At 37.9% G+C, this 17,816-nt stretch overlaps 1 protein-coding gene across 4 annotated transcripts in view; it reads left to right on the top strand.

The window, feature by feature from the left end:
- The window catches only part of TOR1AIP2 (torsin 1A interacting protein 2), a 44,583-nt gene extending 32,567 nt beyond the window's left edge, over positions 1–12,016 (top strand). For 2 of the 4 annotated variants that reach the window (XM_024976543.2, XM_010813373.4), the window contains exons 2-5: positions 90–268; positions 2,196–2,705; positions 5,554–5,658; positions 6,460–12,016. In XM_024976543.2, coding sequence (XP_024832311.1) covers positions 235–268; positions 2,196–2,705; positions 5,554–5,658; positions 6,460–7,220 — 1,410 coding nt within the window. In that variant the 5' untranslated portion in view covers positions 90–234 and the 3' untranslated portion in view covers positions 7,221–12,016. The remainder of the gene's footprint in view (positions 1–89; positions 269–2,195; positions 2,706–5,553; positions 5,659–6,459) is intronic. The other 2 variants (XM_010813374.4, NM_001099184.2) reach the window with 2 other exon arrangements.
- The last annotated feature ends 5,800 nt before the right edge of the window (positions 12,017–17,816 follow it).

Below are 17,816 nucleotides of genomic sequence, written 5' to 3'. Positions count from 1 at the left end.
CTAAACAGATTTAGTAAATAAAGATGAACTAGTCATTTTTCCTATGTATGAATAAAAAAGTCTTTTTAATTCTTCTCATTTTATTTTAGTCACTGTATATATGCCTTGTTTCCTGGGTCCACAGGAAGCATGAGCCTGTTGGGACTTGGGAGAAGAAGAAACCAAGACATCTTTACAAGGAAATCCAGATACTAACAGAAAGTACCCCAGAGTCTGAAGAGATAGAACTCAAACATGACTGACAGAGGACTTAGGGATCCTCCAGAGGGTAAGACTCATTTGTACAGCACGAAGTTTGTGCTGTCGGAAACTAAGGCTGTGCTGAGAAAGTCTCTGGTGATTAAAACTGAAGTTTGGAAGTAAAAAAGAAGTTAATTTCTTGATTTATTATGATTCTTATTCTTTGATATTTACTGAATTTTACCATCATACCAGACCCTAATTATGAAGAAGATTAAGTTTTAGAGACTCCTGTAGTATTGGGAAAATACATCTTAAAAAAGTATGATAGACAGATCTTTAGAGTTATATTTTTAAAAGTCAAGTTAGCTGTGATATGCTATATAGAGAGAGCAGGATCTTTCAATTATAAGGAAAGATGAAATTTAAATTCTTCATCCTGCCCAAGTGTATATATAGGAAATATAGGCAAAATATGAAATAGATTTTTTGGAAGAGAAGGGCATATTTAAATATTTTATTAAGGATATTTTTCAATATATAAAAGTAGCACAGTATAATGAAGTCACATGTACTCAACATCTAACTTCAACTTTTACCTACATAATGCTACTCTTGTTACCTGCCTTGAAATATTTAAGTGCAAATCCAAGACATGATATAATTTTGTTAGTACTTTAGTTTACATCTCTTAAACATTTTACATCTCTTTACATTAAAAAAAAAAAAGAACCAAAATAGCTCTGTCACACCTAAAAATAAATTGTTATTCCACACTATTCTTCATATATACAGCCAATATTCACATTCTCCAATTGTCTCATAATCTCTTTTTCTTCACAGTTGGGTTTCTAATTTTTTTTTCTTTACATTTGGGTCACAGACTGCATTTCATTGATAAGTCTTTTTGGTTGCTTTTTTTTTTAAACTTTATTATGGAAAATTCAAACATATATAAAGTAGAGAGATGAAATGAATTCCGTGACCCAGCTTCATCTGCTGTCAACATATGACTAATGCTGTTTCATTTATACTCTCTTACTTCTCCTTATACCCATATCATTGTATTGAAGCAAAATCTAGATATCATATAATTTTAGCCAAAATACTTGAACACTTATCTCTAAATGGTAAAGATTCCTTTTTAAAAACATTACCCCATTCCTTTATCATACCTAGAAGATGAACCAATAATTCCTTAGTCTCATCAAATAGCTGGTATTCAGATTTTCCTGATTATCTCATTAATACTTCTTTAAAAGTTGGTTTGTGGGACACTGGATCTATAATGTGGTCCACACATTGTGGATGTGTCTCAAGTATCTCAATCAATCGGTCACCCCTCCTTTTTTTTATCTTTTCTTGCCATTTATTTTTATTTCTTGCTGTTACTAAAGAAACAGAGTCTTTTGTCTCTTAGAATTTCAATCATTTTGAGTTTTTCTGATTACATTCCTGAGGCATAATTTAATGTATTCCTCTATCCCTGTGTTTCTTGGAAACTGGTAATTAGCTTTAGAAGCTTGATCAGATTCTGCTTCAGTTTGGCAAGAATACCTCATAGGTAGTATAGTGTACTTCCTATTGCATTGAATTTGGGAAGTTAGAAATGTCTGATTTTCCTTCTTTTTGTGGTATTAAGATTCATCAGTGGGTTCAGGAATTGTCAGCCAGGTTCATTCATTATAAAATTCCTCTTCAGTCTTTCGAATAATGGTTTCAGTTGCTATTGATGATTATTGCCTAGGTTGTTTCATTAGGGAAGAGGATGTATTTAATATTACCAAAAGTTGGTTTGCCATTCAAAATAGTTTTCAATTAATATTATTTGTTAGATTAGCATGATAATAAATTTGGGTAATCAGTCACCTTTAGTGAAAGTCAAGAGAAATAATGTTTAGGAAGAGTGCCTCTTAAGCCATAAAAATCTATATAAATATTTTTATTAATCAGGGACCTTGTTGAAATAAAAAATATAGGGAAATTTTTAAAATTATAAATTTTTGTCTCAATAGACCCTCAAAAGGATTTGGAAAATGATCCATCACTAAATACTCAGGAGGCTACAGTCACTACAAGTACCACTGAAGAAGCTCAGACCCCAGACCCTGCCCCTGGGCTTAACAAAGACCACCAAGAGATAGAAACAGTTGGCCCAGGAAGTACAGATACAGATGCTCAATCAGAAAATCCAGATGAAACAGATTGTGGGAAGTATCTAAAGGATACAGAAGGTGAGAACAGCCAGAGTTTTCAGGGTGGAGAACAAGGCCATCAGCTCCCTTCAGAGAGTCTGAGTGAAGACCCTGTGGATCCAGAAACCAAGTGTTCTCCAAGTGACAAGGTAGGAAGAACAGACGCACACATAGTGGGCAGCTCTGCAGCCCTCCCTGAGCACGTCAGTGATGGACCCGGAGCATCTCAGGAGCCGCCAGTCGTTGACCCTCAGGATGCCCAGAGCCCTGGCCATTCCAGTGCAGGGCTAGAGAGCCAGCACACACTGAGGAGGCGACTGCTGGCACCAGGTGAGAGAAGCCCTGAGCCTGTGCTGTTGTGTACTGTTCTGTCCTGGGAACACAACATAGGTGGGACCCTTCTTTTCAGAGAGCTTTTCTTTACTTCATAGGATTAAGGCCTTTGCATCTTGCCCAAGCTCACAAAGAGATATGACTACATTGAGATTAAATGAGGTTTCTTATCTCCTAAGACTTCCCTGGTGGCTCAGAAGGTAAAGTCTCTTCCTGCAATGTGAGAGATCCAGGTTCAATCCCTGGGTTGGGAAGATCCCCTGGAGAAGGGAACGCAACCCACTCCAGTATTCTTGCCTGGAGAATCCCATGGACAGAGGAGCCTAGCAGGCTATAGTCCATGGGGTTGCAGAGTCAGACACAATTGAGCAACTAATGCTTTCGCTTTCAAGCTAGCTCATTCTGCTCACTACATTAAGATGCTTCCCACTTATACATAAGCTGCATTTTCTAACAGTTTCTATTTATTTACTGTATGTATGATTTTTTTTATTTTTTACAGGTATGACTTAAAAATTTCGCCCCTGGCCTTTTCTTTATTTCTTACGGGCATATTTTCGCTTTCACTTTTTAAAATCTTTTATTTTGGGGGAAACTAAATGCTACATAAATCAAGAGATAGGTATATTTAAAAACCAGCATCAGTGGTATAGTACCCTTGAAGTGAAGTGTTAGTCACTACAGTCTGTGTCTAATTCTTTGTGACCCCATGGACTGTAACCTGCCAGGCTTCTCTGTCCATGGGATTCTCCAGGCAAGAATACTGGAGTGGGTAGCCATTCCCTCCTCCAGGAGTTCTTCCCAACCCAGGGATTGAACCTGGGTCTCCTGCATTGCAGGCAAATTCTTTACCGTCTGAGCCAGTACCCTTAACTCAGTCATATTTCAGTTTTATAGGACTTTGAGCAAATTAGTTATTTCTCTGTACTTGATTTTCCCCACCTGTGTATTCAGGAGAACAGCTTCCTCACGAAGAATAGTTGCAGTGTGCTCAGTCTTTAACTGGAACTCAAGAGATATGGATTCTAGTTGCAGCCCTACCACTTCCTAACTTGGGTGACTTTAAGCAAATCTCCCAACTTCCTGGTACTTCAGTTTCCTATTTGTAAAAATGAAGAAGTTGAACAAGATGATATCCAGCTGGTTTCTTCCAGCTTTTACCTTCTGTGATATTATGGAGTTGGATTGTGTGGATTTGTGTTTTATAAGTACTCTAAAAGCTCAGCCTGAAATGCCTATTTGCCAGAGCAAAGGAATATAAAATGTAAGACATTGTTTTTGTTGGACTTAAATGCGGACTAGAATTCCATGTTTCAGTGTAAGTCAATGACTGATCTCAAATATGCATTTCATTAGTTTACTATTAACTTGAGTGAAGACAAGGGCTGTGTCTCACTCATTGTGTTTCTGTGGCTCTTGGCACAGAGAAGTGACTTTATGAATATTTGTTAAATGAGCAAATGATAGGATTTGTATATGGACCAATATGTGCCATCAGAATTTCAGTGGTATGCAGGTTCACTGAGTAGGGGAAGAAAACATCGTTTTAAAAATGCAGTATAATGTGTGAGAAGCAGCTTAATATAATGGAATGAGCTTATCTAATCCCATGGACGGAGGAGCCTGGTGGGCTGCAGTCCATGGTGTCGTGAAGAGTCAGAGACGACTGAGCAGCTTCACTTTCACTTTTCACTTTCATGCATTGGAGAAGGAAATGGCAACCCACTCCAGTGTTCTTGCCTGGAGAATCCCAGGGATTGGGGAGCCTGGTGGGCTGCCGTCTATGGGAACGCACAGAGTCGGACACGACTGAAGCGACTTAGCAGCAGCAGCAGCAGCAGGTGATAAGAAACCTCTTTCTAATCTCACTTTGGCCTTGGGCAAAGCCCTTGACATCTCTGGACCTCTTGTCACAGTAGGTAAGGTAGGAGGCTAGAGTAGGTGATCATTACAGATCCTTTCAGTCCTTAAATTCTGTGACATATTTTAAAAACCCATATTTTGGTGTGATCTGACTAAATGAACTATTCTTTATAGGTGAAGATGACTGTACTCCTTTATGTTAATAGGGTATGCTATTTGAGTTATTTCTGTAGTAAGGATTATGGGCAGTAGTCAGCTGTCATTGTTATATGAGGTGCCTGGCTGGGGTCAGGCACACATTTTGACTCTAGAGGGATTTAGCTCAGAGTCTACAAAATACTGCCTCCTTTTCACCAACACATTTTAAGATTGATATCACACCCCATACCTGCAATTTTATATAGTTCATAAATTTTCTTAACCTTGTCGTCCTTGTTTCATATACCTCTCATTAAGTTTTAGGCTTGCTTTTTTGTAAGCTATTTTGCAAAATAAGCTATTAGTGTATAGTAATCTCTTCTGTCTTTAAACTTAGTGTCTATTATTTGCATATTTGGGAGTTGAGGAACCTTCTGAAATATAAATACTGAAATTAGAGCATCATTGCCCTGTGATGTTGAGTCTTGTGTATAGTTAACATTTCTTAAATTCCTTCTTAGTTCTGTACATTTTGTCAAATCACATATAGGTTTGGCTGCAATCTTGTTTCTTGGTCCTTGATGTAAGGACTAGTGAAGAATTATGGATGTAACAACAGTATCCTTAAGTGATTTCACAGCATTTTATTTTATTCTTCTAAGTAGAATGAAGTAGAATAGTGAGCCTTAAGTAAAAGACAGGAAAAATAATTAGCTTTGTACAAAACAAACTTTTATGAAGTATGGCATCCTCAGTCAAATTCTTTGCTTTGATAAGAAGTATAAAGGAATGCACATTCTCCTTAGTGTACTGCCTAATAATAATGTTTTGTTTTGTTTTCCAGAGACTGAGACACATCAACAAGAAACACAAGAATTGGAAGAAAACAAAGAGAAGAATGCCCAGGGTACCATAAGAAGGATTGATAAAAAGGATTTTTTGAGCTATGGTGAGAACAAAAGTGGTCTTACTGCAGTAATTCACATTCAGAAATCTGCAGAGAAATACCCAGAAAACTAGCAGATTTAACAGCTTTAGCATTGTTTTAAGTTTTTTTTTTTTTTAATGTTTGATAGTAATATTAGAACAAAGCAATTGAGTTTTAGGGATTTTTTCTTTAGGTGTGTTAGCCAATATTTTGCCATCCTTAACAAAATGGGAATCCCCAATGGAGGAAGGTCTTTTCATAAACAAGAAACTGAAACATTTTTTTGATCGAAGTAAACCTGATTTACAATGTAGTGCTAATTTCAGGTGGGCAATAAAGTGATTAGTTATATATATGTATATTTTTTCAGATTATTTTCCATTATAGTCTATTAAAAGATATTCAATATAGCTTCCTATTAAAGCTGCCTCTTCAGTGAGAAAGAAAGTATTAACTTTTGAAGTGGCATTTTTACATTTTGACTATTTAGGAAAAAATGGCCTATAGGTAGTAGATACTTCTGAGAAGGTATTAATAGAAGAATATGCTGATAGTTCGTTTCTAAACACATCATTAGATATAGAAAAATATACATAAATTATATTTTACCTTTTAACAAAGATATTGTATCTTTAAATAATTTAAGAAATTAAAAAATTTCTGATAGATTTCAACAGCTAAAAATTATAAGGATTTAGGCAAAAGAAACACAACGCAGTCAGTAAAATCTGACAGTGTATCTGCCTCTTTTTAGTTTGCCACAGGCTTTATTTCTGACTCATTCTCTCTAATTTTGTCTTTTATTTTCTCTTTCTCTGACAGGCTCCATCATTTTTTGCTTCCTGGTTCTTATCATAGTTTTGCTAAGTTCTGTTAATAGCTACTATTCATCTCCAGCCCAGCAAGTCCCCAAAAATCCAGCTTTGGAGGCTTTCTTGGTTCATTTTAGCCAACTGAAGGATAAATTTCCAGGCCAGAGTTCCTTTCTGTGGCAGAGAGGACGAAAATTTCTCCAGAAGCACCTCAACGCCTCACACCCCAGTGAGCCAGCCACCATCATATTCACAGCAGCCCGAGAGGGAAGAGAGACGCTGAAGTGCCTCAGCCACCATGTCGCGGATGCCTACACATCTGCCCAGAAGGTCTCTGCCATTCAGATTGATGGGGCTGGGAAAACCCTGCAGGACAGTGATAAGGTCAAGCATTCAGTTGACAGGGAGCTGAGCTCTGGATTTGAGAAGGGCCAGAAGGCAGCTGTGGTCCATCACTTTGAATCCCTTCCTGCAGGCTCCACCTTGATTTTCTATAAGTATTGTGACCATGAGAATGCTGCCTTTAAAGATGTGGCCCTGGTCCTGACCGTCCTACTGGAGGAGGAAACATTAGAAGCAAGCGTCAGCCCAAGGGAAACCGAAGAGAAAGTGCGAGATTTACTCTGGGCGAGGTTTACCAACTCTAACACTCCCAGCTCCTTTAACCACATGGATTCAGACAAATTGAGTGGGCTGTGGAGCCGGATTTCCCACCTGGTGCTGCCCGTCCAGCCAGTGAGGAGCATAGAAGAACGAGGCTGCTTTGTATAAGCTAAGCGCAGAGGTGGTTATGGTCGGCATGGGATTATTAGAAAGTTAGTTGAAAAGCCTTTTTATGTGGAAGGAGGTTGATGAATGTGAGGAAATGCCTGGAAAGCACAAACAAGCTTATTTTAGAAAAGAAATTTTCATTTTTTACTTTCTGTAAAATCTTTCTAATCTAAGCTTGGCAAAGCTAAAAGTTGACCTGACTTTCTTTCCTTGCCTTTCAAGTGAATCAGGTATATACAACTGAGGAATTTTTTCCAATCCAAAAATAGAGCGACAGAATGATTAAATGGGAAGATAATCTTCTCACAGTAACTACAGAGTGATTTTTGTTTTCTTGAGACTCTAAGGAGCCTGTGGATAGTATTTGGACTCAGATTAAAGTAATTACAGTTATAAAGCAGTTAAAATTTTTAAAAATTTTCTATTACATGTTAAATATTTTTAAAACTCATTTTAATAACGTAGTTGCAGGACTACATCTTATGCTTTTTTGCACTTTTGAATAGTATGAAAAAGGAAATAAGAATTCAAATACTTATTTACCTAAATACTATATGTAAGGCAGTATGTTTTTCTTCCATTAATGAGCTCTAAGGGAAAAGCAGCCTGTGCTCAAGAAATGTTCTTAAAAATTGGAAGTGATGGGGGAACTGTTTATAATCATTGCAAATGAATAAATTGCAACTGGCTGTATCTTTGCTTCAATTTTCTGATATAGAGCAGTGATTTCCAAGCCGTCTACTGGCCCCTCTCCCTTTTGTATCAAAGAAGTTCTTTTTTTGCCCATTTTACATATTGGGATCCTACATAAGATTTAATTGGAATAAAGAGTTCTGCTGATAAGTTTGAAAATCACTGATTAAGGGAAAAGACAGCTTGGAAGATAGGAAATGGGTAGAAAGAAATGAATTAAAACTCATGAGTAGTTAGAAGATGATATACAAGTTTATCATAGAGACATGCTATTTATGAAGAATACAAAGACCTACAGATGATTAGCAGAATGTGTAAACTTGTATTTACTAGCATATTTCTATGCGTTTGTTAATTTGTTACTCAGCATTTCTGTCTCTCCTGATGAAATTCTGTAATTGTCTAAGATGCGTTTGAATGCTTTATGCAGAACTGATTTTAATAACCAGTTGAATAGTAGGTTTTTATATGGGTACGTTGGCATAACTTTACCATACTGTTTACTTATTGTACAGTGATGGAACATTATATAATGTAGTTCATTTCTTGATCTTCTAGTTAGAAGAACCAGTAGGTTAACAATTAGAAAAATGCAGGAGATATTATACTTAGTGAGAGGAAGTAGAAATGGTAGGTAGATTCTAAGAGGTTTTAACAGCTAGTATTAATTGTTGGATCATGTTCTGTGATTGTAAGAAAGCTCTAGAACAGTGTTTATGGAGACAGTGATTATTGATTTGCATTTCACCCCTAAAGCAGAAACTTTAGTAAAATGATCTTGACCTAGTGAAGGATCTAACCCATTACATGGCATACCTAGGAACTATCACCATGAACCTCGAATATTTCAGCTAGGTTTTGACCTCCAAAGTCAAGTGACTAAAGGGTAGAAGGTTTTTCAAAAACAGTAATCAGATATAGGGGTCTTTATTGATACCTATAGAGAGATAATAAAGATATGGGAGGAAGAATCTGTTTGAAAGTGTTTGTCACAGGAAAAACGTATAAATCTGTTCCAACCAAGACCTGACACTGTGCTCAATTGAGTGTAGGGCCACATACCTAAAGGAGCTGTTTTCACTGGGGCCTTTGTGAAGGACTCTTCTGCTAGATTTGAGGCGAGACTTTCCTGAACAAATAGTTAAAACATAGTGTATATGAGATCAATATCAATACAGTATAAAATCAATAGAAATGGAAGGAAAATCTATATACCATATTCAATTTTTTTTCAATATTTCTAGATCTCAGATGCTAGCATTACATCACTTTCATTCATTCACTCACAAAACCAGTGGTGCCTTGTAGAACTGATGCCTGCTGACCTGTGCTACTTTGGATCTGTAAAGAGCCGGTATGGAGTATGTACGTGTCATCAGTGACTCAGATCACAGACAAAGATTGTTTCTTCATTCAGTTGAATATGGTGTTTCCTCATTTCCTTTCAGTATAATTTAGAAAAACATTTCCAAATGTCACTTTTCTTTAAAAAAACAAAAACAAAACTCTTTGGTCTTTGTTAAAAACAGCTTCCCTGGTGGCTCAGCTGGTAAAGAATCCACCTGCAATACAGGAGACCTGGGTTTGATCCCTGGGTTGGGAAGATCTCCTGGAGAAGGGAACGGCTACCCACTGCAGTATTCTGGCCTGGAGAATTCCATGGATTGTATAGTCCATGGGGTCGCAAAAAGTCAGACATGACTGAGCGACTTTCATTCACTCACTCACTTCGTTAAAAAAAGTCTCCTTCAATGTGAAAGTGCAGTCAGCTGAAACTGTTGTCAGTTTTCTATCCACTATTTCAAAAATCATTTTTAAAAGAAGCAGTATGTTAGCTCTGAGTCTTCTCATGAATACAATGATTTATTCTTAAAGCATAAAATTTCATATTTTTTAAATGTACAAATAAAATCTATTATATAATGTACTCAAATTAATTTCTATTCAGTTGTACTTTTTTTTTTTTACATTTTTCAAGTTTTCAAATTTTCTTTTATGTTCATCTTTCATTACTGTGATAGTTTGTTTGACTTCGAACAATGACTTGTGGGCATACGATAACCATGCATGATATCCAAGCATTGCCGTTTAATTATTATCACAGAACAATTCTCATTATGTTATACATTAATGTAAGTCACTTCTTTGAGTGATATCAGAGTTCTGGAAGCAACTGGTAGAACTATAGACCGTCTCTAGACTTAAGTGTCTTTCCCCATGGGGTAAATTTTGAGTTTCCCAGTTCCCACAGGTTAGCAGTGAAGTTCTAGGGATTCATAAAACCAAAGGTAGCAATGCTGTTGTTTCTATTTCTAATTTTTAAATCAATTAAGTAATTTAAATATTATTTCATCTGAAACCTGCCAAGCTTATGTGGTGAGTAAGGTACAGCAGGCCTGTGACCCACCATCCTCCAGGTAAAGACCCAGGTAAACAGTGTTAGCTGCTGAGGTGGGTTTGTCCCTTTCACAGTTTTTAATTGTTTGATTTATATAGGAAGCGTAAGGAGCACTGATGTTAAAAATACAACGAATTCATCATGTGGAAGTAGTAATTCAGCAAGGTAGTCTTCACTGGGACTGTATTTGCATACATCTGACCAGTTTTTATGCAGCATAATCAGGTGTCCAGTACTTCAGGACCTAAGCAGAAGATATAATCATTATATCTGATTATCATTTAATGGGAATAAAGCTTATATACAGTTTACTGATAGAGAAGGACTTTCAAATAGGAACCTGACACCTTATTTATATCATCTGGAAATAAAAAATAATTATAAAAGTAAGACATCTTTATAAAGCCTTCGACATCATTTTATAAAAGCAGTTTTTAATCTATCTGTCATGTTGAATATGTAGTTAAATACTAATCTTCATTTTAATATTTTGTCAATCAGCATAATATATTTCACTTTGAAATTTATTTATTGAAAAGTCATAGTGGTTCTATTTTCTGTTTGTGTTTTTCCAAAATTAAAATACCTTGGACACTATATCACTTGCTCAACGGGACTGTTGATATTTGTCTTTATATGTGTATTATGATTATTATTAATGATTACAAATACTATAATCCATAGAACTATGATGAAATGATTATTTTAAAATATTTTCAGGGTTCTATGAGTTTATGAAATACTGAGGCTTGTGAGTCACATGGGAAATACTTGTTTTGAATAATACATTTACAAAGAAGGTATTACCAATTCTAGAGAGAACTAACTAAAAATATCTGTGTAAAACAGTTTTTCCAGATGACTTTAAAATATCCCTTATTCCTATTATGTTAAGTTTTAGGCTTTAGGCTGTAAAGTAGCTGATGATGTGGGGCCTAAATTTGCCTCATTCAGAGACTGGGCTATGGAAACTCATTTCCAAAATACTGCCCTATCAGATCTGTATATGGCAATGCTCCTCGACTGGTTTTAAAAATTTACTAACTAGTTAAGAGCACTATAGCCTTGTCTAAACGGCCTACAACCAGTATCCCCTAATGTGTAAATAATTGGTAAAGGTACAAATAATTTAGTCTTCAATGCCTTTCCTTCCAGGGTTACATGCTGTGTTTACTTCAGTTTGTTTTGATGGCTTTAAAAATCCATAGATTGGTTCCTATACTGAGAAATGATCTCCCACTTTTCCTTATTGAGGCTCATAAACTAAATTTGTCCTTGGCTAAGAGCAGTCACCTGAACCAGAAAGAACATTTTGGACTTGGGAAGCAGCGGGCTGAGTAGGCAGGAAGATGCGCTGCTTGGCACCCCCGCCCACAGCAGTCAGAACCTTCTTTCTGTGCCCACACTGGCCTCTGCCTTCTAAAGCCCAAAGCTCCAGGCAGTTGCTTCTGGTTGGTCAAATTACAGGAGATTAAAATATGTTTGTCATCCCTGTCATAAAAGAAGCACACATTGACCTTCAAACAACTGCATTTTGCTTTTTTTCTACTTAACATAAATGGCCCATATTAATGTCTAAATTCTGGGTATTCCCCTTCTTCCTTATGTAACCATGATTGTGTTTTCATTTGTTTTTCATTGATGTTGACGAATGTGCCTTATTCAAATTATGTGGTTTTACCAAAAATAAATCTCCTTAATTTTTCTCTGTTGACTAATTCTTGATTCTGTTTCTCAAAATGGCAAGTTTGTAGAAATGGGTATATTGTCATTGATGATGGGAAGGGAGACGGCCCTCATTTGGTAGTAAGTTCAAGAGCCAAAGAATCCTGTGAATGTCAGGTGGCTCTTGGCCATCAGTTAGTGGCCTCTTTGGGCATTCTACATGTGCTCTTTTTACTTAACAAGGCTTTCTTGAGTAAGAGAGAAACAGGACTTGGCTTAATAAGTAGAGCTCAGGGAATTGCTCCTAACCTTGGTGTGCTGATTGGGAATTGTGTTACTCTTAAGGGCAGACATCTTTCAGTGTGTTGGGGTTGGGTGAACTGAGTTTTGAAAATCTGAGATTTATTCTTACAGTTCAGAATAATAGAAACTCTTGGGAATCAGCATGTCTTAAAATAAGAGCTTTCCATGGAAAGAGCTAAAGTCAAAGGATAAGTCGAGCCTGAAGGTAAAGAACATTCAGTTCTGCAAACAACCACAGTGGGTTTGTAGCAACATGATTTTTTGATTCTTATTCATAAACTCACCACTAGAGGATGTTAACATACTTTTCCAAATATATTGGAACAGACTGAGGCATCAGTACTGTGAAAATTTTTAATAAGGAAAAGAGGTGCTATGAATTATTTGGTTACTGTAGAAATTGTAATTTTAAATGTATACTATAAAAATGATGTCTGAAGTTGCATTCTGGATCATGGTATATTTGATACAGAAGCTGACAATGATTCTTTGCTTGCCCAAACTTTAGTCAGGCTCCTGAATATCTTCCTAGGCCTATCTGTGTACTTCAGAATGAATATCTTCCTAGGCCTATCTGTGTACTTCAGAAAATAAAGTTTTCACAAGAATCCCAGTTTAACTAGGACCCTCCACCCTCAGTATCTAACCTGTTTCCTCATCCTTCAGCATCCCTTAGTCAGTGGTCCGCAACCTTTTTTGGCACCAGGGACTGATTTCATGAAAGACAGTTTTTCCACAGACAGTGGGTAGGGACATGGTTTGGGGATGGTTCAGTTTAGTTCAGTCGCTCAGTCGTGTCTGAATCTGCGACCCCATGAATCACAGCACGCCAGGCCTCCCTGTCCATCACCAACTCCCGGAGTTCACTCAGACACACGTCCATCGAGTCAGTGATGCCATCCAGCCATCTCAGCCTCTGTCGTCCCCTTCTCCTCCTGCACCCAATCCCTCCCAGCATCAGAGTCTTTTCCAATGAGTCAATTCTTCGCATGAGGTGGCCAAAGTACTGGAGTTTCAGCTTTAGCATCATTCCTTCCAAAGAAATCCCAGGGCTGATCTCCTTCAGAATGGACTGGTTGGATCTCCTTGCAGCCCAAGGGAGTCTCAAGAGTCTTCTCCAACACCACAGTTCAAAAGCATCAATTCTTCGGCACTCAGCCTTCTTCACAGTCCAACTCTCACATCCATACATGACCACAGGAAAAACCATAGCCTTGACTAGATGGACCTTTGTTGGCAAAGTAAAGTCTCTGCTTTTGAATATGCTATCTAGGTTGGTCATAACTTTCCTTCCAAGGAGTAAGCGTCTTTTAATTTCATGGCTGCAGTCACCATCTGCAGTGATTTTGGAGCCCAGAAAAATAGTCTGCCACTGTTTCCACTGTTTCTCCATCTATTTCCCATAAAGTGATGGGACCGGATGCCATAATCTTCGTTTTCTGAATGTTGAGCTTTAAGCCAACTTTTTCACTCTCCACTTTCACTTTCATCAAGAGGCTTTTGAGTTCCTCTTCACTTTCTGCCATAAGGGTGGTGTCATCTGCATATCTGAGGTTATTGATATTTCTCCCGGCAATCTTGATTCTAGCTTGTGTTTCTTCCAGCCGAGCATTTCTCATGATGTACTCTGCATATAAGTTAAATAAGCAGGGTGACAATATACAGCCTTGACGTACTCCTTTTCCTATTTGGAACCAGTCTGTTGTTCCATGTCCATTTCTAGCACATTACATTTATTCTGCACTTTCTAGTCTAATGCCACCACTGATCTGACAGGAGGTACGGGTCTGCAGCCCGGAGGTTGGGGACCCCTGCCCTAGGTGATGTCTCATCACCCTGGCCTGCCTTCTGCAAGAATTCCATTAAGTCAGTTTAGCCAGAACCCCTGTTATCCCTGGTGTTTCCTCTTAGTTGTTTTCTATCCCTGCACCTTGGCTCTAAATTCCCTCTTGCCCAAGCTGTGTTTGGAGTTGAACCCTGTTTTTCTCCACACTGTAACATCCCATTGCAGTGGTCCCTATACCAGCATTAATGTCCTGGATGAAGTCTGCCTTATCATTTTTAGCACATGTCATTGAATATTTTTTCTTTAACAAGTAGCTTCATCAAGCTAAACTAGGGAAGGAACTTAGCTACTGAAGTCCTTAGCTACTTTAAGAAAAAGGAACAAATCCTGTTTCATATATGTGCAGGGTACTCTTTACCAAGGAATCCACCCACATGATATATGAATTTAGGGCCTGCAGAAGGCCTTCATACACACACACACTACAAATGAGACACAAGTCATTTTTTTTGACTTGTAGCCTGACACCTTTTAGGATCTCTAATTTTCTAATATACAAACCAGTACTTAAGATGAACCCTCAACTTGGTAATGCCTTTTATTATAATACCAAAGATGCCATTTTAAGTTCTCACTTTAACATCTTTTTGTAACTCTGAACATGTAACGATAATAGATAAAAGAAATTCAAGAGAACTTAAAAAAAACAGAGCCATCATCATTGCTAATTATTAGAGAAATGCAAATCATAACAATTTAATGAGGTACCACTTCACACCAAACAGAATGGCCATCATTTAAAAAGTCTACAAATAACAAATGCTGCAGAGGCTGTGGGAAAAAAGGGAACCCTCCTACACTGTTGGTGAGAATGTAAGTTGGTGCTGTCACTATGGAAACCAATATGGCGCTTCCTCAGAAAACTAAAAATAGAGCTGCTGTATGATCCTGCAATCCCACTCCTGGGCATATACCCAGACAAAACTAAATCAAAAAGATACATGCACCTCGATGTTCATAGCAGCACTATTCACAATAGCCAAGACTTGGGAACAACCTAAATGTCAATTGACAGGTGAATGGATAAGGAAGATGTGGTAGATATATACAATGGAATATTACTCAGCCATAGAAAAGGATGAAGCATCATTTGCAGAAACATGGATGGACCTAGAGATTATCATACTAAGCTAAGTAAGTCAGATGGAGAAAGACAAATACCATATGCTTGCCTGTGAAATATAAAATGACATGGTCTGAAAAACAGAAACAGGCTCACAAACTTAGAATACAGAATTGTGGTTGCCAAGGGGGAGGGGGGTGGGGAAGGGAAGGATTGGGAGTTTGGGGTTAACAGATACAAGCTATTATATATAAGACAGATGAACAACAAAGTCCTCTTATATAGCACAGGGAACAATATTTAATATCCTAAACTATAATGGAAAAGAATATGAAGAATGTATATATAACTGAATCACTTTGCCACATAGCAGAAATTAATGCAATGTAAATCAACTATACATCAATAAAATTAGAAACAAAACAAAGCCAGGTTCAAAAGCAACAGATGCACCTTTGAGGATCAGAAACTGTGCAAACAAAGTGGTAAGTGGGGCTGAAGCCACAGGCCTGCTGGGCCCTGCATCCAGTCAGGCAGAGGCTTCTGGGTGCTTAGAACCAAGTGCCCCATGTGAGGCGCACCAGGTTAGTTGTATAAACAAGACAGCTGATAGCCAAGCCCTGCAAAATTGGTATTGTTGTCCACAAAACAGAGTAATTCTTTGCTTCAAGCAGCTTTTTAAGAAAACACCTTGTTTGACTGCCTCTTATAAGTGCACTGCCAGTCAGTTTCATAATTTCTTATATTCCATGTAGTTTGACTGGAGAAAGTTAATTTAAAAAGTCCCCACTATCTTTCTGATTATAGCCAGTAGTTCCATTACTTGATGTGGGGCTATAATTATTCATCAGACACATTACTGAACAGTGTGAACAAAAGCTACACACTTCTGGTTACTAAATCACCATCCTGGTCTGTTGTCAGCGATATGGCATCACATTTTATCAATTTTTCATTCATTTATTTATGAGTTTCACAGAGATGGTAAGCCACATGTAGAATACTCCCCAGGTAAAATCTAGAGCAAATGGTTTTTAGAAGAATGTCAATACATTCTCTGGAAACTAGAGAAAAAGTAACAAAACAAAAACTTCAACAATTACATTTAATTTGAAAATTTTATACAGCAGCAATCAGAATGAACAGGAGCTGGGACTTCCCTGGTGGTCCAGTGATTAAGAATCTGCCTTCCAATACAGGGAACATGGGTTCAATCCCTGGTTAGGGAACCAGAATCCCACATGCCACGGGACAACTAAGCCAGCACACCACAGCTACAGAGCTCTTGCGCTCTGGAGCCCCCATGCCGCAACTAGAGAGCACCCGGAACACTGCAGGGAAAGATCCCACCTGCCGCAACTGAAGACCCAACACAGCCAAATAAATTAAAAATATATATACAGGAGCCACAATAGAGGAGCTGTGCCATTTTTTAAAAAATTTATATTATTGGTAGGTACAGGAAGAGAAACTATTTTCCCTCTTTCTTTAATTAAAAATCAGATCAGATCAGTCACTCATTCGTGTCTGACTGTTTGCGACCCCATGAATCGCAGCACGCCAGGCCTCCCTGTCCATCACCAACTCCCGGAGTTCACTCAGACTCATGTCCATCAAGTCAGTGATGCCATCCAGCCATCTCATCCTCTGTCGTCCCCTTCTCCTCGTGCCCCCAATCCCTCTCAGCATCAGAGTCTTTTCCAATGAGTCAACTCTTCGCATGAGGTGGCCCAAGTACTGGAGTTTCAGCTTTAGCATCATTCCTTCCAAAGAAATCCCAGGGCTGATCTCCTTCAGAATGGACTGGTTGGATCTCCTTGCAGTCCAAGGGACTCTCAAGAGTCTTCTCCAACACCACAGTTCAAAAGCATCAATTCTTCGGCGCTCAGCCTTCTTCACAGTCCAACTCTCACATCCATACATGACCACAGGAAAAACCATAGCCTTGACTAGATGGACCTTTGTTGGCAAAGTAATGTCTCTGCTTTTGAATATGCTATCTAGGTTGGCCATAACTTTCCTTCCAAGGAGTAAGCATCTTTTAATTTCGTGGCTGCAGTCACCATCTGTAGTGATTTTGGAGCCCCCAAGAATAAAGTCTGACACTGTTTCCACTGTTTCCCCATCTATTTCCCATGAAGTGGTGGGACCAGATGCCATGATCTTCGTTTTCTGAATGAGTCCTCAATAATTACTCCATGTGAACTCAAGGTAATAGTCTTTCTATAGAGTTGTCTTTAAACTTCATGCCTGAATTAGCAAATTTAAACAAAGAAGGAAAGTACGTTTTAGAATAGCCATCAGTTTGGTGGGTTTTATTTAGTGATGAAAGTTTGGGGCAGATTTACCAAGAGGTTAGCCATTCCAATTACCAAAAAAAAAAAAAAAAACCCAGCATAGATAAAATGTATATTTCTTCAATCAGATTTTTACCATAATGCTTCCTGAGTGAGATCAGGAATCCTCAGAAATTTCTCAGAAAGCAAGAAAAGCAGAAGCACAGATGAATTCACCATCAGTCCACCATGATGTCAAAACCACTAAGGATTCTTTTCATATGACCAAATGTCCCCTTGTATTATTAAATGAGTATTATTTAATATTAGTTAGCATTTATATTGTACTTCT

The sequence above is a fragment of the Bos taurus genome, chromosome 16 (genome assembly GCF_002263795.3).
Source record: "Bos taurus isolate L1 Dominette 01449 registration number 42190680 breed Hereford chromosome 16, ARS-UCD2.0, whole genome shotgun sequence".
NCBI classification, from domain to species: Eukaryota; Metazoa; Chordata; class Mammalia; order Artiodactyla; family Bovidae; genus Bos; species Bos taurus.
Note: the sequence above shows the minus strand (reverse complement) of the source record. Positions and strands in the feature narration are given on the sequence as shown.